The sequence below is a fragment of the Camarhynchus parvulus genome, chromosome 2, assembly GCF_901933205.1.
Source record: "Camarhynchus parvulus chromosome 2, STF_HiC, whole genome shotgun sequence".
Lineage (NCBI taxonomy): Eukaryota > Metazoa > Chordata > Aves > Passeriformes > Thraupidae > Camarhynchus > Camarhynchus parvulus.
The window spans coordinates 43187600-43208510 of record NC_044572.1 but is presented as its reverse complement, the minus strand read 5'-3'; the positions used below and the strand labels follow the sequence as shown (position 1 = coordinate 43208510).

Below are 20911 nucleotides of genomic sequence, written 5' to 3'. Positions count from 1 at the left end.
GTTTTCTTTTTATTCCTTAAGAACCATTGTGTTACATTAACATCTGCCAGCCTGCAATCCCTGCAGCACAAATTCAAAAGTCTTTAGCTCTAAATATCTTCAGTATTTACCATCTTGATTTTTTTCCTGCTGATGATGTCACTGGCCTGCTCCTTTACGTGTTTTGAAAATTTAAAAAAAAATTTCCTTAATGGAAAAAAATTATAAAATTTACTTTTTAACGCTGTTTCCATTCTTCTTTTCTGCAACACCTTTATAAATACTTATCCAAGGCTAAAGTGACATCACCTCAGCTCAGTTTTTTACTGTTCCTAGAGAAATGATAACTAAATTTTATTATTAGCGCTGGTAGCAAAGGAGTTTGAGGATGGTGGTAAAAGGGGGTCAAATGTACTCGACTATCCAATTTAGCATCTCCCTAGCGCACATTCGGGAAGCCGAGATCCCCTAGCACAACCTCGGGGATGTGATTACTTTGTTTCAAGACTGTGTAAGACTCAAAACACAAGGTAGTACCCACATAGCGAGGAGCGAGGGCGGCGTCCCCGTTCCTCACCCCTCCGGGACAGGCGGCATGCCCCGGGAGCCGGCGGTGCCCCACGTCCCCGCCGCTTCCCGCCGCTCCAGCGCCCGTCCCGCCGGCGGGGCTGCGGTGCCTGGGGGTGCCCCGTGTTCCCTGGGGCCGGCAGAGCGGGAGCGGCCGCCGGTCCCGGAGCTCTCAGCGTTCCCGGGGCCCTCGGCGCTCCCGGAGCCCTCAGCACTCCCGGCCCGGCCCGCGCCGTTCGCGGCCCCGTCGCCAGGAGACGGCGCGCGCACGCCGAGCGGCGGCGGGCAGGAGGAGCGGGAGGAGCGGGAGGAAGCAGATCCGGGATGGGAGGGCCGCTCGTGTCACTGCCGACATCGCTTCCGGCGCCATGGGCGTCCAGGGGCTCACGGGCTTCGTGGAGGAGCGCGGCGTGTTCTTCACCGAGCTGCGGGTGCGGGACACCAAGCTGGTCATCGACGGCAGCAGCCTCTACCACCACCTCTGCTTCGCCCCCGACGCCGACTTCCGACGCGGCGGCGACTACGGCGCCTTCGCCGCGGCCGTGCGCGACTTCTTCGGCGTCCTGCGGGCCTGCGGCATCGCGCCCTTCGTGGTGCTGGACGGCGGGCGCGGCGCCGGGGACAGGAAGCTGCCCACGCTGCGGCGCCGCGCCGCCGAGCAGCTGCGGGCGGCCCACGGGCTGTCCCGCGGCGCGGGCGGCTGCCTGGCGCCGCTGCTGACCCGGGAGGCCTTCGTGCAGGCGCTGGGCCGGCTCGGCGTGCCCTTCGTGCAGTGCTTCGCCGAGGCCGACCGGGAGATCGCCGGGCTGGCCAACCGCTGGGGCTGCCCCGTGCTCTCCCTCGACAGCGACTTCTTCGTGTTCGACCTGGCGGGCGGCTACTGCCCGCTGTCCCACTTCCAGTGGCAGAGCGTGTGCATCCCCACCGCCGCCGCGCCGCAGGGATGCTTCGTGCCCGCGCGCTGCTTCTCCGCCGAGCGGTTCTGCGGGCACTTCGGGAGCCTGAGCAAGACGCTGCTCCCGCTCTTCGCCGTCATGCACGGCAACGACTTCGTGGGCCTGGAAGCGCTGGAGGTGTTCTTCAGCAAGGTGCGCCTGCCGAGGGGCTGCGCGGCGGGCAGGGGCGGGAAGCACCTCCGCCTCCAGGGGCTGCTGAACTGGCTGGCGCAGTTTGCGGAGCCCGCCGAGGCCGTCGACAACGTGCTGAAATACCTCCAGAAACACCAGAGGGAAGAAATACGGGAGCTTCTGTGCACTTCGATGGAGGACTATGTTCCGTCCGACGTGAATCTCGAGGACTTCTTTCAGAATGGGAGCTATGAGTGCGAGGCTGCCAGGAAAGCAGACGTGCCACAGTGGGTACTTGATGCTTTGGCGAAAGCTAAGCTGGCCCCGTTCGTCATCAATGTCCTGATACTTAGAAGTACCTTCCTCCGCGTGCAGGTGGAGAACATGCAGAGACCCAGTGCTCATTGCACGGCTTTGCCCATCCGACAAGTTATCTATGGACTGCTTCTGAGAGTATCTCACAGTACTGAAGATGCTTCTCCAAGTAAGCAGACCAACGAGCTGCCCGTTGTATGTGAATTTGACAGATGCCAAAAGACACTTAAAAAAACATTTGTTCAAGCAGCAAGCCTACCCCCAGATTTTTGTGATGATCGTTTTCCTTTGGACAAGTTAATGGAGGTAAATGGTTGTCACAACAGACCATAGTTAACAGTGTTTCACGAGTGACACAAAAATAGTAACTACTGTAACATAGAAGTATCTGTGATATGAAGCTACATCAGGTTGTCTTCACTTCCTTTCCTTCCTGCCCCCTCCGAGCGTACCAAGACAAATTATATGAGAAGTTGTAGCGTGTGTGTATATGCAATACTCCCTGCATTTTCCATTGGAAGCCCTTATTTCATCCTATGTATTTTGTTACACTAATGTTTGCTTTTTTTGGGAAGGAATTCAGTTTCACGTAGTTTAGGGAAGTCTGATTTTAACACTACAAAACCTAACTAGTATTTGATCAAGCTGTGTAATGTTTCAGTGTTCTGAAACAAAACCTGACCCATGCCTTTTTACTAGAAGTCATTATTCCAAGTGTGGATGTTGCAGCTGCCCAGCAGCTTTACCTGTCCCGAGTATGCTCCTGCTAACATAGCTCTGATGCTTGCCAGACAGAGCAGAACAGCACCTGAAGTTGTACTAGGTTCGTTCCAGTCACCATTGTAGGACTTCTATGTAAATTCTAATGATTAAGACTGTAACTCTTGCCATAATGGGAGGTAATCTCCCATTCTCGATGTTGCATTACTGAGGTTTTGTATACAGAAATTTAAGGCACATAGGCTCTATCCATTCTGGCATTCAGATTGACTGTTGACACATCTCTGTGTGTGGGCAGTGCTGAATGTTTTTATCACTTGCTGGTGGCTCCTTTGTAAAGGAACCAAGTCTATCACTGTTGCGCCCATTAAATGCTACAGATGGCTATGGGTCCAAAGTACAGGTTACTTTACACAAGTTATCGGCACACACCTTTTAAACAATACGCAACACTTAAGAGTTTCAAAAAGTCAAATTTCGTGTTAAGAGACATTAATGATACCTTACTTCAACATTGGTGTGTGTGCTGTTTGTTTAATGAATTTGAGCTTTGCTACTACAAAAATTTCCCTTAGTGAATATATAGAAAATCTCGATTGAAAAAAAGGTTAGAAGAAGAAATGTGCAGCATTTAAAGTGCTCCAGGCAAAACTGACTTCAGTTGCTCTTCTGTTGTGGTTGTGTCTGCCTAAGAGTAGGCAAAACAATCCTAATCAAGGTTTACAAAGCACTCAGATTGCAGCTGAACAGCCTGCTGCAATTCTGCATGCTTGAAGTTATGGCCAAAGCTTATAACACCACTTTCTGGAAGTTAAATGGCTCAGCAAAAAGGGAACATGTGCTAGGAATTAATTACTTATTAGTTACTTTTATCTTTCTCCCTGGCGTTTAACTGTGTCATTTTTAAAGTCTTAAGTAGTATTTTAAAAAATATTTCCTGTTCAGAGTATCTATGAAACTGAAATAATTTTTTATCAAAAACCTATAGCGGTAACTAATTTAACCAGGAACTTACTGGTCTTTTAGAACTTGCTCACAACAGATCAAGTCTCTTACCTCCAATTTTTAAATTTATTTTCAGATGCCTGTTTCATGCCGTCAGATGCTTTTGCTGGAGACTCTGGGAGTGAAAATGAGTTCCCTAGAACCTATCCCAAGTCATTTACAACTCCCTCTTGCTGTAACGTGTTACTGGATACATTGTTCAGAACCAAAAGTTAAGCTGAACCAATTAAAGGCTCTGCTTCTAATGATAGTTTTTGGGGAACTACAGAGGATAACTGATGATCCAGGTATGTCTCCCAAGAATACAGTTTCAGGTGTTCCGCTACTACAGAAATCCAGACCATAACTCATTTTTCCACTCTTATAGGGAGTTGTCCAAATTTAGAGGAATTAGCCTTGATTTGCACTATATCCTGAGGTGTCACACTCCATGCATTGATATGCACAAAGAAAAAGTGCTAACCATCAATTTAACATTTTATATAGGTAAAACAGTACTTTAACACATTGTAAAACATTAATTTGCTTTCATAAGTACTGTCTTTAGGATCAAAATTGATTCAGATATAAAAGTTACCAAAAATATGCTTAACGTACTCAGGCATCAAAAAACTACCATTGAAGCATTCCAGTATTTTTTTTGTTTATGAGTTTTTCTCAAAATATTTGTACTTAAAAATGCTGAGTTGCCCAGGCTCACTTTTTCTGCCTATGCATTTCAAATTTGAAAGTATTAAATAATGACAGAAATTGCTTCAGTAATGTTTATACCTGTTAGGGTTATGTACATCTCCTGCAGGAGTCCTTCATTTGATGGCAAAGATGATGCATGCCAGTGTTACACAGTTTCTTTAGGTTCTGGTTTGTAGAAACCAGACTGACAGGGTTTCCAAGTGGGTCGTAGTGAGGTGGAAAGCTTGTTTGGATTTGCTCACACAGAATCAATTAGGTTGGAAAAGACCTCTGAGATCACAGAGTCCAACCCATGACTGAGCAAGAATCACCCTGTCATCCAGACCATGGCACTGAGTGCCACATCGTCTTTCCTTAAACACTTCCAGGGACAGTGACTCCACCACCTCCTGGAGCAGCCCATTCCAGTGTCTAATCACCCTTTCTGGGAAGAAATTCCTCCTAATGTCCAAGCTAAACCTCCCCTGGTGCAACTTAAGGCCATTTCTCCTTGCCCTATCGATTGTTACCTGGGAGAAGAAACCACCCCACCTGGCTACACCCTCCTTTCAGGCAGAACCAGGGAGAAGACATTACTCTATACATTGCAGATACCTTTTGTACTGTTCACAGCAGAACATTTATTTCCAAGTTATTTTTTATTTATTACCTAGATCCCGCAGTTCTACCTGCTGAAGATGACAGCATTGCATGTAATGAATTTCTAAAATGGAAGGAAAAGAAACTGCAAAATAACAACTTTGATTTAGATGCTGCACACAGTTTTTGCCAGTGGCAGTGCTGTCTTCAGATGGGATTGTATCTCAACCGGCTACTGGGTACTCCTCTCTCCGAACCAGACCTAAGTAGGTAAGGTTGTTCCAAAGATCTGCTTTCCATACAAGCCCCTGATGGAATGAATGTGTTAACGTGTTTCATTTTCTCTGTCAAACTCCTTTGGTTTACTTACAGCAAAACTCGCTTTTTTAAAGGAGTTATAAAGAAAATGCACTTTTTGTAAAGAGAAATACACTTAGCATAGGAGTTGACTGTTGGATACTGTATGTTTTTGTCATCAAGCAACATGTTTCTGTACCTGTCTAAATGCAGATTCTCTCCTTCTTCTGAGCAGGCTTTACACTGGGACCCTTGTGCACAGACTGTATCAAGAGCTTAAATCAGCACCTTCAGTAGAAAATCTGTTTCTCTTATCTCCAAAAATGGCTCAGCTTTATCTGGTTTTGTTAAATACCATGGAGTCAATGGTCTCTCCAGACTTCTTTCAGAAGATGACCAAGACCAGATCAGAGTCCTGCAAAAAAAGGAAAGCATCTCGTAAGAAAAAAACAGCCACCCGACGTGCTGTGCCAGAAACTCAGCATTCATGCAATGTTAACAGGTTTGCAGCACTGGAAGTGGATGACTGAAAGCACTGTTCTTGGAATAACTTCTAATGCCATGCTGATGAAAGAAGTAACATCAAAATGTGTGACTCTATTGGAATTTGCTCAACTGTTTTCACACAAATTCCTGATTCAATCTTCACCAAAAACCTTGCTTCAGGGGATTTTTATTTACCTTTTTGTAACTTGTATTTTGTAACTTTACATTTTGTAATTTATATTTGTATAAAAGAAATGCTGTCTTAAAGTTGTGGTGTTTTGTTTTTCTTTAAGGGTATCAGTTTAATTGAAAATGAGAGTAAGTTGTTTAGCATTTCAAAGCAGGACTATTTTAGAGGAATTCTTTTCTGAACATTTATAGTTGGCTCTGCCACATCTCCCTGAACACTTCATTTACAAAAAATCCAACTTTAAAGTTTGTGTTTGGGGAACACAGTGGTCACAGTCTAACAGTTGAGATTAAAATAGAAACTGACAAGTTTAAAAATACTGTACTGGTGGAGTACTTGCAGGGAAAGGTAGCTTTACTCAGTGACAACTGAGTAAGTTGTGCTTGCAGTAATACAGGCTCTGACAATACTCAGGGAGAAACTTCAAATTTTATTTCTCCCCCTTCCCCCTGTGATATGTTAAAGAAAGAGTTACATGCACACACAAAGCTGTCACATGGCAGCAAGTTTCTACAGGTTTGCTAATTCTCAGTAGTTGTCACAGTAATTGTGTACAATCCTCTGCTATTAAAGCTGTTGTCACTCTTATTCTTTCTACAATGGTTATATAAAAACCAGACCTGTTCTGACTTCCCCTATGTATACTAATTACTTAAACCCTTGCTATCAACATGGTAATACTGAAAAACAATTTATGATTTTTTTTTAAATCCTACATCATCTGTTTCTCAGTGCTTTGCATTAGCAAACTTTCCAGCATAATTAGTTGATTTATATAAATACTTTTCATATGAAACAATTGGTTTTCCCTATGTAAAACATACTTACATTTCTGTTTTTTCTTCTCAAGAATCCACACATATTTTCTTGCATTTAGGAAAATCATGACTTCCACTTCTAATCACCAAAGTTCTCCCATAACTTACCAGAATTCAGGCTTGATTCCTGCATTGTGTGCTCAAGTTTTCAGTCCTGCTTATGCTCCCCTATTACCTGTTCCCATGGAATTAACTCACCGTGTCTTAGGATTTAGAGGAAAGATCTCCTATATTGTACAGCTGAGTGTTGACACTGCCCAAATATAGTCAATGAGAAAATAATAGATCTATGAGATGCTACATTCAAGAGAAAACTAGTTTTGAGATTCTGCCTGTCCTAGCAAGATGTAACTTTTTTCCAGTACAAAAGCTGCTACTTACTGAACTACCAGCAGATGGCATGTACACCCAACCACAAGCCAGACCCTCACAACCCATTTCTCTATAGGTTTCTACATACAGCAGCCTACAGCATCACATTTCCATCAGATGACTATTATTTAAAAGTTGAAAGGGGTTACAGTTACTGATTTTACTAACTAAAACTGAAATTCTTTATTGTCCAAATCATCCTCTTCTCCATTATGATCTCATATGCTTTATTTTACCAAACTTGTAATTCCCTAGAGTTTTTAATCATCAGAAATAGTCACATTGAAAATAAGTCTTAAATATAAAAAGGCAGGCATATTTGATTCCACTTTCTTAGTGCTGGTGAGAAGAGAGATCTTCATTTACTCTGAATCCCGTATCAGAAAACTGCTGGAGATCATAAAAATTCTTGAGAGTTGCTAAGAAACCATATTTTCAATTAGATAATTCAGAAGACTAAAATAAGGTCAAATATTCCACTTTGGGATTAAAAACATTGCTATGACCACATGGCATTTTGAGAATACCTTTGGGAAAGCTGACTCAATTAAGAATTACTGTAGTGGAAATATGTTCTCAATGCAGACTTCAGCTGTTCTTTATTGCTAATTGAATGATACACACTCATGCAAAACCCAGTCCTGTAGGCTGAAGAAAATAATTACTGATTCTAGGGTTACCATGCAGAATTTAAAGAATTACAGTTTTCCCTTTTTGACTCATTATAGGTCTTCCATCTTCTTTGTAGGAAAATTTAAAAATAAAGGGCCTTTTCTTATTAAAACCAAAATTCTTTATTCCATGCTTCAGTAGAAGCAGGTAAATTCCTCAGTTGTTGCTTATTTCTACCCCATAAGAAATGCCTCTTAATTTTTAAGCATAGTTCCCACTATTGATTCAACTGCTCAGGGAAAAAACCTCTCAAACCTGCTGTAAAGTGCTAATGAATCACAAGACAAGCCAAAATAATGGCAATGGAATTCAGTCCAGGCATGCTTTATATACATTGACATTGAATTAGATTTATTACTTGTTAGTATTTTGCCTTCCATTGGAAAACACAGCACCAAAACTTCTGGCAAATTTAAGTGAACTCCATTCACCTAAGCCCACCCTGCTATAAGGCAAAATTGTCCTTAAGAGACTGAAATTTTATTTGTCTAGAATAACATACCTTATTCAGAAAGTGGGACTTGTGCTGGGAAAGGGGCACTTCATAGTATTTGTTTAAAGACTTGGCAATAACGCTTCCAATCTAAGACAACAATCTAGCATTCATCTGTACTTACCTAGATTTCTGGGACTCCAAGACCAAAAGTAGAGCACAAAGCAGTCAAATTCCATGGAAGAATATCAATCACAAATTAAGACTTATTATGTGAAAGCTACAGCTGCTGTCCCTTCACAAAATCAAAGCTTGTTCAAGATTCTTCATCAGCATGCACTGTCAGCTTCTACTATCTGTGTTTATTAATGAATGAATACTAGGAATTTTATTAATAAAGTGCACTGAAATTGTATTGAAATACTGAACACACTACAATATTGAACAGCTACAGCCCCACTTGCCAAAGACAGCAATTGTTCAACAACTGTCCAATTTATCCAACTTCTGAAAGGAAGAACTGCTGTATGAAAGAAACTTCTGCTTGAAGAGACATGACAGCATTTCTGTAAGAGGTCATGTTGTTCAGGCCCTCCCAGCTTGGTGGTAACAACCCCAGGAAGAGATGAGGGCCAAGTGCTGCAGGATCTTTGTCTTTACACAATCACATCTCCAGCACACTGGTAGTCCAGGTGTTATGGGCATATTGAGGGTCAGGAGGAGCCATGGATGAACTGCATGTATAAAGCAGACTGAACTTGCATTCATGCCCTGTCTGCAGCCACATTTCCTGGCAAATTTCCTCGGAATCCCACAGGCAAAAGGAAGAATTACAATTCCAGTAACATTAACAAGGAAATTTGTACTGCACCTTTGAGCATGGCATGTGGGGCAAGTCACAATGCCAAGTGCAGAAATATCCCAGTGTCTGGTCATGACAATTCCTCCTCAAATGACAGGATGAGCACTGTGACAGCATAGACCAGAGCCAATGCCACATTTTCAGGCTACAGTGAGGAGAGATGCACATGCACAAGTTTACAAGAGTAAGAGATACCACTGTGTCTTTGACTCTCCGCAGAGATCTTTAGATATCCTTTTTTCAAGCTGCTTTAGGTGACAGTCTTGCCCTGTTGTCATCAGTGTCATCTCATCATCTTTCCAGGAAATGCAAGGAACTATTTTGAGGAAAAGCACTATTTCCAATTAGTGAATATTACAGTATTCAGACATTGTACTATATTAAAAATAACTTTACAATGTCAAAACAAATCTATTATAATGCTTTTCTAGCTCCAAATGTAATTCTGTAGGTTAAAATTCAAAGTTACCCTACCAGGAAAAAGGGTTTTTTTATGAACAGAAAGAAGGAAGGAAGACAGAAGGAAAATGAAGCTTCTTTGAGAGAGGGATGGGTTTTTTTGCCCAGTGAGGATTACTGCATTAATTTTCTAATTCAGTACACTACAAATAATTTCCATAATTACTGTCTTATAAATCATTCAAGTGATCTCACAGTCATAAGCTAAAGTCAACATGGAACAAGACATGAAACAAAGTCTATCTGCAATGGTATCAAAACAAGCTCATTCTCTTCATGTAAATGCCAGTTTCTTTTAAAACAAAGAGACAACACATTTATAAGAAAAGCAAACATTTACTTCAAATTGCAGTATAGGCTTTTCAATCACAGAAAAAGAAAAGAAAAACAGTGATCCGACAGCGGTCACATCCTGTGCAAAAAAATAAACCAAACTTGGGATACAAAAAAACTGTAGCACAAGGTACTTGAGCCGCTTACACATTGCAGGATAAAGTAAATAAATACAGTAGCTAGTATATGGCACTCTTGTGACAGACTCTAAACTCAGTGGAATGCCTCTGAAATATTTTTTCCTTGTATTAGTAGCAAAGTCCCACCACCATAAAAGTAGAATAGTACAATGCTTTAAATAAAAACAAACTAAAATATTTATATCTAAGAGAAAGATTTTACACAGTTATATCTTTTAAGTGCAGAAAATGGGACTTGGGCTTAGATCTTTCTTTAAATTAATCCCCCGCCCCCCCCCCCAATACCATTCAATCTTAAAAGTAAATTTATGTTTGAGGAAAAATGTTACCAAAGTTGCATAATTTCATTTGTTACTTCCACAGCTGGAAGTTAAATTCTAAACAGTCTTGAAACATGAAGTTCCTCATTAGCCAGTGAAACAAAGGACTTGTCAAAAGCCCTCAGGATTTCTTTATCCTCCAGATAGTGTTTTGCTTTCTCCAACATCTTTAGACAGCAATCGCTAAGTTTGCAAACACAAGAATGCAATATGCATCATACATCAAGAAAAGACGAAGTTGATGAAGAAGAACTTCCACGTTTCTGGATCTTTTCCTTGCTTCTTTCAAACTTCTTTATTAGCTCAGTCACTATGCACACAGAGGAAGTGAGTCCCAGAAGAAACAGTAAATCTGGAAAAGATAATTAGCCTTCTTTAAAACTGCTATTTAAGGCTAAGGGGAGACATAAAGAACAAGACTTAAGAGACTTTCAGATTTTCTCCCAGTCACTGGGAAAGTTCAGGAGAAATAAAGCAAGATTCAATATTTTGCAGGCCCCAAAGATTAACATGCATGGTTTATGCACAAATCATAACTACACACAAGATTTTAAAAGCTTTTAAAGTATTTAATAGACTTATTTTCAGCAACATAATTAACTTAATTCTGAAAAAATAATATAATCAGAATTATGCTACAATAAATACATGTATTTCATTACAATCACTTAAATCCAGAAAACTACAGAAGCAATAAACCTTTGCCAACAGCATTACGTACCTATAGCTTTTTAAAATCCTCCTGTTTATTTACCCTATGACAATGCAATCAATATCAAAGGATTGGATTTCCAAGTAAGGTGTTTATATTTAGCAAAAAATTTTGTGAACTAGTGTAATTAGCAGTGCTCAGAAACCTACTAAGTCAATAATTTTGCCTGCAACAAAATTTATATTAAAAACTCCCAAATAAATAAGCTCCTTTATATAAATTTAAGAACACACTGATCAGTTATGTACCATATACATTTAAATAATGGTTCCTAAAGAAAACATCTAGAATGATTCAGAAAAACTAAAAACCAAATCAATGAAACAAACAAAACCCCTACCCACAAAACAAAAAGCATCAGCAAGCTTTATATTGCTGTTGTATACAAACAGACGGAAAGTTATCTTACAGAACCACACCACATTTATAAATTAATCTTTAATGGACAGTTTTGAAAAGGGAACTGTTCTTACCCAAGACACTCAGGCTCTCTGTTTGGAAAACCTTCTGAAGTGGAGGAAAATAAATGACCAATAACTGCCCCATTATAGATCCAAGGACAGCATAGCAGAACATTCTGTTACTGCAAAGTCCAATCTCAAACACAGATTTTGTCTGTAAAAACAATAATATGTTACATTAAGATTACAACAATATGTAATCTTAATTATCTAGACAAGAATCTACAATTTCTTTTCATCCAGACTTTTAGCAAAATATAAAATATTACTGTTGACCACGTAGATAATCCAGAACAAGTTCTTGAACAGCCTAGTGGCATTTTCTCCCTGGTAAATAGAGTACAAGTATTGTCTTCATAGTCAAGAACTTGCGTATTGATCTCACTATTCCACAAGTACAGTTCATCAGAAAAAGGTTACCCCTACACTATTCCACAACAGATAAGACTGATTACAGTAAATGTAGTCATGTATAGTATCACAAAATTTCAGACTTGTTTCCTTAAAATGAAAATATATACACAGATTAAAAAAAATACAGACCAGTTTCAGCAATTTTTCTTGAACTATGGGTTTAGGATTACAAAATATAAAAGCTAAGGCCTTCAAGAAATTTCACATTCTGGTAAGGCTGCTGAACTGACAGAATTTCCAGGAAGAGAAAAAACCAACCAAGTATACACAGCAATACAAAGGACCATCACACTTCAGCTCTTAATGACAACTTTCTTGCTTTTGTCAGGATATCACCATGTAAACAAATTAAGTAATTAATTTATCTGTAATTTAAGAAATCCTACCTAGTAAATACATGAAACTCTGAGCTTAACAGCAGATGTGAAGTAAATCTGCAGGAACACACTAGAAACAAACACAGCAAGATCTTCCCTCAAAGAAAACTCTGATTATTGTGTTAATACTGTGTAAATGGACAGTATGAATCACTTACCTGAGATCTAGAACTCAAAGCATTGAACATATCAAAAAATACAAAACAGGTGAAAGTCATGGTTGTGTCTCGTGGTGTTATTACATTGTCTCTTAACTGCCAACAAAATAAAATGAAATGGGTTTAGCACGCTTCAAACCCTCCTCAATTAAACAAATTCCATTAAACAAAGTTATTACAATAATTCTACAATAAGTTTCAGCAATTAGGGAATGAAAGCAAAAGGAAGTTGTCTGCCCCAAGCTGATTTACTAAATCATACATGAAATCACCTGTAACTTATAAAAAGTTGTAATTTCAAGCTATGATTACATGAAGCCTCCTGACCTACATTTATTCTAGCACATGGAATAGCAGGAATTCTATGATGCACTACCAGATGTTCACATAACATTTTTCTCTACTGGGAAAACAAAGTCAAATGGCTGTTTCATAATAATCTGGTTAGAAGATTTACATAATTACTTTCTATGAGCAAAGTTTCCTAAGTAGATTTGGAACCTGAAAAAGTCTATGTTAAAATAGAGACGGGGGATAAAACTGTATTTTGTTTTTCAACAACTGTTTTGAAAATCTTCCTCTCTACTCTGCTAGTATTAAATAAGCATGGACAAAACTCACTACTAAGTTCATATGAACTCTGAATTCCAACCGCTGGTATAAAAAGAATTTCTTTTAAATTAGGTTGTTTCTACTCTAGGTTTTGCACTTTTGTCATACCTCTCTCCAGAAGACGAACAGTGTTCCACAGACGATAATTATTGATGAAACCAGTATTTTAATGATCAGGTTTTTGGTCAGAATGCTGTCCTTCAGATTTCTCGGCGGTTTTCGAATAATATCTTTATCCACAGGCTCCACCCCAAGGCTTACAATGAAAAGAATATTTTACATTTTTATCATCATAAAATTAATTCACTGCTCTAACTTAAGCATTAGATTTTCTGAGTTGAAAAAAAGAGGATTTCATTCTAGTTCCTCACCATCTCTCACCCCACCATCTACTTGCAGTGAAGAGGGCCAGAGAAACAACCCAGAGGGAAGACAGAACCCTGCATGCAAGTTTCATGGGCATATCCATGGATCTTTAGCTAGCCCTGCTACCTCCATGTAATTTGATACTAAAGCAACTAAATAGAATTAACATGCTACAAGACATTGAAGTTCACAGAGAAAGTTCACACAGAATCACTGGGTTGAAAGAGACCTTCAAAATCATCACATCCAACCCATGCCCTGACACTTCAACTAAACCATGACACTGAGTGCCACATCCAACCTTATTTTAAACACATCCAGGGATGTTGACTCCACCACCTCCCTGGGCAGACAATTCCAGAACTTTATCATTCTTTCTGTAAAAAAACTTTTTCCTAATATCCAACCTACATTTCCCTTGGCACAGCTTAACACTGTGTCCTCTGGTTCTGTCATTTGCTGCCTGGAGAAAGAGACCAACTGCCACCTGACTACAGCCACCTTTCAGGGATTTGTAGAGAAAAGTTTGCTATTTCTGAAACATCTCACTGAAGTTTAACACTTCACAGTTCCCTTTATGAGCAACCATTTCCCTTGTTGAAATAAAAGGACTACAGAACCTAACAGAATTAAGAGTAATTACTTACCTTTGAGCTGGAGGTCCATCCATAATAATATTGATCCATAAGATCTGCATGGCATTGAGAGGATTAGGAAAGTTCATTAATGTAGCCAGTGAGATTAAAGTCAGTGCTGCTATACTCCTGTTGAAAGAATCCATTTTTACAACTGTCAGCATTGAACATTTCTGAAGATCCACTGATAACTGCTTTGTAATCAACATTTCAACTCTTTAAGAGTGGATACATATTTTGACAGTGTGAATCATGACTGATGTTAAGTTGAACTTTAAAGACAGAGCATGAAATCCTTTCAAATACTCATTCTGACAAAGTCCATGTTTAAAACAGCATTGTTCTGGCAATAAAAAGGCAGCAGATTTGCATTTTAAAACCTCCCAAACTTTAAGGCAACATTTCAGAATTATCACTCATCATCACCTAATTGATTTTTTTATGGGGGACTGGGTCCTATAGTTTTCTTGTGCCAAAAGTTGAACTTCTAAACATGGTCTTGAAAAACAAACTGCTTTTCCACTCCTGATGTAAACAAACTCACTCTGTGCACCTGTCCCTGGTTTGCCTGGTCAGTCAAGGCAAGGTACTACTCAAGCTCCCTAAAAATACCTACAACCACTCCTCATTACTAGCAAGATGAGAAGGCCAGGCCAAAGACTGAAAAACAGACTAGCTGGCTGCAAGCTCTGCATTGGAAACCTCTGTAAACAGGTATGCACTACCTGCTCTCAGTGAAAGATTAAGAGGTTTCATAACCAAGAAAAAGAAAGTAAGGCTCACAATAATTCCAAATTTAGCACTGTACTGCACCTTATTATGCTCTCCCTGCAAAGAGGGACAGAAAAAACCAAAGGGGAACTGATTAATCAAAAACAGTTAAGCACACTTTCTTAGAACATCTGTGCTTAGTTATTTTTCAGCAGCTGATTCCTATTCTAGTTTTGGTAAAACTAGACAGGACACCTGGTAAGACTGAAAGTATATGCCACTTCTTAACAGTGTTTATGCAGGTAAACAAATTGGTCTTTCCTGGGTTTTGTTGTGTTGGGAGTTTTTGTTGTTCTGGAGGGTTTTTTGGGTGGTATTTGTTGTTTGTGGGTTGGACTTTGTGTGGGGCTTTTTTGAGTTTGTTTTATTAGAGGTTTTAGGTTTGGTTGTTTGGTTTTTTTTAAAACTTCTGCAAATTTCAGACCACTCTGAAATGTCATGAAGGCTTTGAAAAAGTACATTAATGACACGGTGAAGAGAAAAAACGTCCTGAGTCCAGATCCAGATCCAATCAGATAAACTCACAAAAAATTTGAAACTAAGGCTTAATAAACTCTTGTCTTCTTGCCTAACATACACATTATGTAGCTAGCACCTGAATCCTTGTGTGCAAGAAAAGGAGGTCACCTTCATATAGTTAGCTCATTCCACACACCAATATATGGATTTCAGAAAAACTACCCTCCTGATTCCCTGGCTTCCTCCATTTGAACACATGTACTGGTTAAGGAGGGACTGACTATGAGCTTCTCATTTAAACAGGGACCCAAAGGCAGCTCTGCTGTTTCTCATGATCCCTTCACTAATTCACTTTACACATCTCAACAGGAAGAACTGTGACAAAGTTACATGTCTGTTTATTGCACTACCTTCTGGGTCTTTAAAAATAAAACAAACCACCAGACACAAAATAGTGAAAACTCAAAAGCACAGTGTATCAGCATCCTACTCAAAATTTACAGTATTAAGACTAATTTATGCATCTGCTTCATGCTTTGATTCATTCACAAGAAACTTCTGATACTGACAGCTTTTCAAACTTACGTGCTCAGTTGAAATCTAACAAAATTTTTTATATTATTATAAATTCCTTTACCCTCTTCAATTGCAGACCTGCAATTAAAAACAAAGATTACATTACAAGACAAATAAATCTACTGCCAAAAAATGCTTAAAACAAACAAAAAAGCTATTAATTTAAGCACCAATAAAACCAGCAAGAAGCAAATGGAGCTCAGGTTCTTTTAACTTTGGCAGTCATTGTTTTTCAACTTGACTATAAGAACCCAAACTATTCTGTGATTGTGAATAATCACAAGTTATTTTTCCAGATGCTTAACTTTGAAAATGTAATTATTAGAGTAAAATGTCCTCTATGTTCAAAATTCACCACCATCCTTGATCCTTCTAAATCAAGTCAGATAATTTAAAAAAATACAAAAAAAGCAACAAAACCCAAAAAGCCAACAACTCCCCCACACACACACTTAAAAAAAACCCCACAGAAATACAACATGGCCTTAGAGGACCATGTATTCTTCCTGTACCAGAATGAAATATGTACAGACCATCTTCACAACCCCTAGCATGTGTCACAACCTGCCTATCACATTTTCACAACTACTGCAGTGAAAAAGGATTTTCTGGTACCCAAATCACACCTACTTTGCTGTAAATAAAACTGATTTTTTCTTATGCTCCCGCAATAATTAAACAGCATTCCTTTGGTAACTTTAAAACATTTTAAAAGGTGAGGAAAATATGTAAAACTATGAAAGCTCATACTTCTTCTTTTCCTTAGCATTCACCACTCTTCTCTCTCTCCTACTGAGAACTCTCCTGATGAAGTCAGCAAAATTGGATAACACAGTCCAGCACAAACCTCACCATGCCCATGTAAAGTACTTACTATGTACTCTTCTGCCTATGTTAAAATGATTCCTTTCTCTGTTATGTTTTTGCACAACAGCAAATTTCTGTTGGCTGAATTAGTGTGACAACCTCACATCATCTTCTGACATACTGCTACATAGGTAGATTTTCCTATACTGTACTTCTCCATTTCACTTCTTCCCAAGGGTTAAATGTCATACTTTGGAACTGAAGTGTTCTGAGTTTGATGCATAATTTCAAAATGAAGGCTATTTTGCCAGACAGCAGTTCAGCTCTGTCAACAATCACTACCTTCAAAAGTCAGATGAATTAAAGTCAAAATAGGATTAAGTTTAGCTAAGCTCTTTTTGAAATACACCAATCAAAAAATGAACAAGTACAAACATCTGGTTACCAGGCACTAATAACCTATTTCCACCTGTGATATCGAAATAGTTAATATTTTTTCCTTTTCTGCAATCACCACATTTAAGAGTTGAAAACAAACAGATCTATGTATTTTTTTTTTAATCTTAAGTGGGATGCTCTGTCATTTTTTCATTCGTTTTATGCTTTTGACATGCAAAATTGAATGAAATCTACTAACCACTAATAGATCACAATTTCACCTCAGTTATGTTTCCAAACATCTAACACTCCTGACTGAGCAGAAAACTCATTTACAGCAGCTACATGCTCATTTACAAGTTCAGGGAAACTTCTATTTGTTTAATCCAGGCAACATCTCATTAAAGTTACATAGTACAAGATATGTACATAAAAGCCACCTACATTATTGTCTGAAAATCATCATCCACGAGGATCATATCTGCTGCCTCTTTACAAACATCTGTTCCAGTCTGTCCCATGGCTACACCAATATCTGCAGCCTTCAGAGCAACAGCATCATTCACTCCATCTCCTGTCATAGCTACCACAGCACCATTATTCTGCAGGGACTAAAGAGAGGGAAAAGAAATCAGGGATTGAAATAATGCTTCCTATAAAATTATTCTAGATACAAGGTCTGTATCACTGCTCACCCTCCCCCATTTTTTATAGCTGCACTATAATGTTCTAAAGAAAAAAGCAGCTACTTCTGTTCTAAATAGTTTTTATACAAGATTTTGGGTTAAACTTCAGTTCATATATTCACAGCCTAAATTTTAAAGCTAGGGTATTTAAAATTTGCCTTTAGGCAAAAGAAAAAAATCTCTAGAGACAGATAGAAGATATTGTATTTCCATATTACCATTATCACCTTCTTACAAGTCTTGCATGCATCCCCTGTGGTCTCAGTGTTTTGACTTCTCCTTATTGTTACTTTTCTGATTGTTCCCAATTGTTACACTGAGTCCCTTCTTCTTTGCTACCTTCTTTTGTTAACTTCTGAACAGAGGCATTGCCACAGACATGGCTTGAAATTCGTACCCTTTTATCTCATCTGACAAGTATCAGAAATATGGTTCTTTCAAGCTCCTAGTCAATTCAACTGCAACGTGACACAAAATCTCAATCAATCCCCAGCTCCCTACATAGAAAGAAAGCATAATGTTACCTACCTATTCCTTGTGGGCACTATGCATTTTTCTAGGTAATATTTTCAAGTACACTTCACTGCCAAATCAGATGCATATCTGATTTCATCTTGACACACTGTAGCAAATTATAGTTTAAGTAAAGGCAGCACAGACAATACCCACAGCAACTGTCCAGCATTTGAGCCTCTATAAGACATACCTTTATAATTTTCAATTTATGTCGGGGACTGGCTCTGTAGAATACTGCAACCTATTAAAAGAGTAATGAAGTAGTGGTGAAAATTTCAGATATGTAAAGAATTGCATTGGATTCTCTTAAGGTAGAGGATTAAAAATACAATCAAAGGCCAACTGTATTCTTGGTAGCTCTTAAGCTGAAGCACCAGAGAGCTGTGTTTTTAATTGAGTGAAATCATTAATTTTAGAGGAGATTCAAAGTGTGTTCTGGTAAACAAAGTTAGTGCTACTTATTTCAAGATGGAATGTGCAATTTAAAAGCCTTCTAAAATAATGAAGCAACTGAGGTATAATGGCTTGCTGCTGGCCTTCCTGACTAAATTCATGCAGGCAATTGTGGTGTTGACTCTACAATCAACATCCTTTTTCCTTGTCAGCACAAGTGACAAGCTACTCAGGATATTTCAATTTTACTAGTTTATAGCATATTATTAACAATTGAAGATAATCAAAAATTCTGACTTGGAAGGATCAATTTTCAGATTTTTCTTGGTCTCTGGACTTCTCTGTAAATTGAAGTTTGAGCATGTGGAATTTAGTTTTCCGTATACTCCATACAGTTAGCATTTTTCAAGAAGCGTCACAAAGAGCTAGATTTGTCACCAATCAGTTTAGACTGTATACAGCTATCAATCTTATTGGTTGATTTTAATTCCTAGTAAGATTAAACCCCTAGAAAAGCAATTGGGTCGAAGGTCAAACTTGTGTAAGTAAATTTGTATCTATTTCAGTTATTTAATGTGGACATCCCTTAAGAACATACATTACCACATAAACCAAAAATTACTATTTGCCACACAATTCTTGCTTTTTTTCAGTTTCTGTGAGTCACTAAGAAAAGACAGAAAGCTGACATGCACATTTCTTGATTGCAAATATTGGCTTTTGGCTGGCTTACACCAGGCTCAAGCATGCTGCAGTCTAATTTTGCAGTCCTTTGCAAACAGAGCAGCATTTTGATGCAAGAATTTTGCAACATGGCTAAACTTGAACCTCTATTGCTTTTGATTATGTCTTCACATTCATAACCTGGACATTGGTTAATCCATTTAGTTATTTAATAACTAAAAAGTATTAAGCAGTAACTTGATAAATATACCCTTTCAAAATTCCCAACTAGTGACCTCAGATCAATCAAAATCATTAAAAACACAGACAAGTCTTACAAATTGCAAAAGAATGCACTGTCTGAACATGCAGACTCTAAGATTATATAAATGAACTGAGTTGCTCAGAAATAAAATGGCCTAATAATACACAAAGGTGATGTTCAGTAACAGGTGGCAAAATGAAAGTTAAAGATAAAAAAAGAGGCAAAAGCAATAAATTCCCTAAAAAGATAACTGCGTAAGTTGAACAAAATAGATTTTCATATTGGTCATATGTCAGACCAAAAGATACTTATTAGAACAATATTATTTGTCACTCAAGAATTCTATTTTAGCTTGTCACAGAAAAAAAGCATTTCTCAATATGTAAATGTATCCTTTGCCACATTCCAGTAAGTAGTATATCAAAACAAACCTTTGGTGTTATTTGAGAAAGCTGCTGAATATCCAAATCATCTATCTCTTCTCCAGAGATTGCCTGTGAATTTTTGGAATACAATCCTAGTCGACTAGCTGTAAAACAGTCATAAAAAACCTTATTATAATAATTTACCCTTTAAAGACATTAAGTACTCTTTTTTTTTTTTAATCCTAATATTTCCTGCAACATTTCAGATTTGAAATACCCAGAGCAGAACATCTTACTACATTATTGATTCAGTATGTTGGAGTAAATTACATGAACCCTCAACATGCTACAAAGTCTATCCTAAATCAGGTATTTATTTGCTTAGTCTTTTTAGGTCTAAAGGTCTGTAATTGATTCTGTCAGGTGTCATATAAACAAATAGAGGAGCTCAGTTGTCCCAAAGAATTTACAGTTCAAAAACAACATGACAGAAAATGAAAAATAACATGAGGGAGACAAGGAAAAGAACAAAAACCTCTGATAAAATACTCTGAGTTTGGGGGTATACACTTCATGTGCACATTGAACTGTTCATCATCCTGTTTGTAAAGAATTTTTACTCTAGCTAAAGTGCTTGTTCTTTAATGCATTGTATTATAAAAAGAAGTTAAGTTTGCTTAAATATTTATCAATAATAGTTAAGGTTCAAATTTAGTTATATGGACAAAACTACTTGACAGCAATGAAGTGCCATACACATCATTATTCCTTGTCACTGGCTCTTTTAGTTCATCCCTGCTGTCAGAGACAGGCACCCAAAGCTGAGGGTAGGCAGGCTGCTGGTGGTGATGGAACAGTAAGAATCAGAAATCAAGCACATGTAATAAGTAAACAACATGAAAAAAATACAGTTTCAAACAGCCAAAGTCATGTTAACCAAACTAGAAAAGCTGCTATTCAAGCCAAAACCAAAGTATCACTTCAGGCTAG

The 20911-nt window shown here is 38.6% G+C and overlaps 3 protein-coding genes across 14 annotated transcripts in view; 1 reads left to right on the top strand and 2 right to left on the bottom strand.

Moving 5' to 3' along the window:
• The window catches only part of NEK11 (NIMA related kinase 11), an 81744-nt gene extending 80556 nt beyond the window's left edge, over nt 1–1188 (bottom strand). Inside the window, exon 1 of the mRNA XM_030965581.1 lies at nt 517–1188. The gene's annotated coding sequence lies outside the window, so the exon portion shown is untranslated. The remainder of the gene's footprint in view (nt 1–516) is intronic.
• Nucleotides 907–5965, top strand: ASTE1 (asteroid homolog 1). The gene is made up of 4 exons (XM_030965568.1): nt 907–2234; nt 3730–3940; nt 5000–5195; nt 5458–5965. The coding sequence occupies exons 1-4, from the start codon at nt 915–917 to the stop codon at nt 5750–5752; spliced, it is 2022 nt and encodes a 673-aa protein (XP_030821428.1). The 5' UTR covers nt 907–914; the 3' UTR covers nt 5753–5965.
• A 4557-nt stretch (nt 5966–10522) lies between these two features.
• The window catches only part of ATP2C1 (ATPase secretory pathway Ca2+ transporting 1), a 61688-nt gene continuing 51299 nt past the window's right edge, over nt 10523–20911 (bottom strand). For all 12 annotated transcript variants that reach the window (XM_030965469.1, XM_030965528.1, XM_030965504.1 and 9 more), the window contains 9 exons: nt 19988–20085; nt 18426–18476; nt 17478–17644; nt 15858–15926; nt 14055–14171; nt 13150–13297; nt 12430–12525; nt 11493–11634; nt 10523–10659 (listed from right to left, as the gene is read on the bottom strand). In XM_030965469.1, coding sequence (XP_030821329.1) covers nt 10523–10659; nt 11493–11634; nt 12430–12525; nt 13150–13297; nt 14055–14171; nt 15858–15926; nt 17478–17644; nt 18426–18476; nt 19988–20085 — 1025 coding nt within the window. The remainder of the gene's footprint in view (nt 10660–11492; nt 11635–12429; nt 12526–13149; nt 13298–14054; nt 14172–15857; nt 15927–17477; nt 17645–18425; nt 18477–19987; nt 20086–20911) is intronic.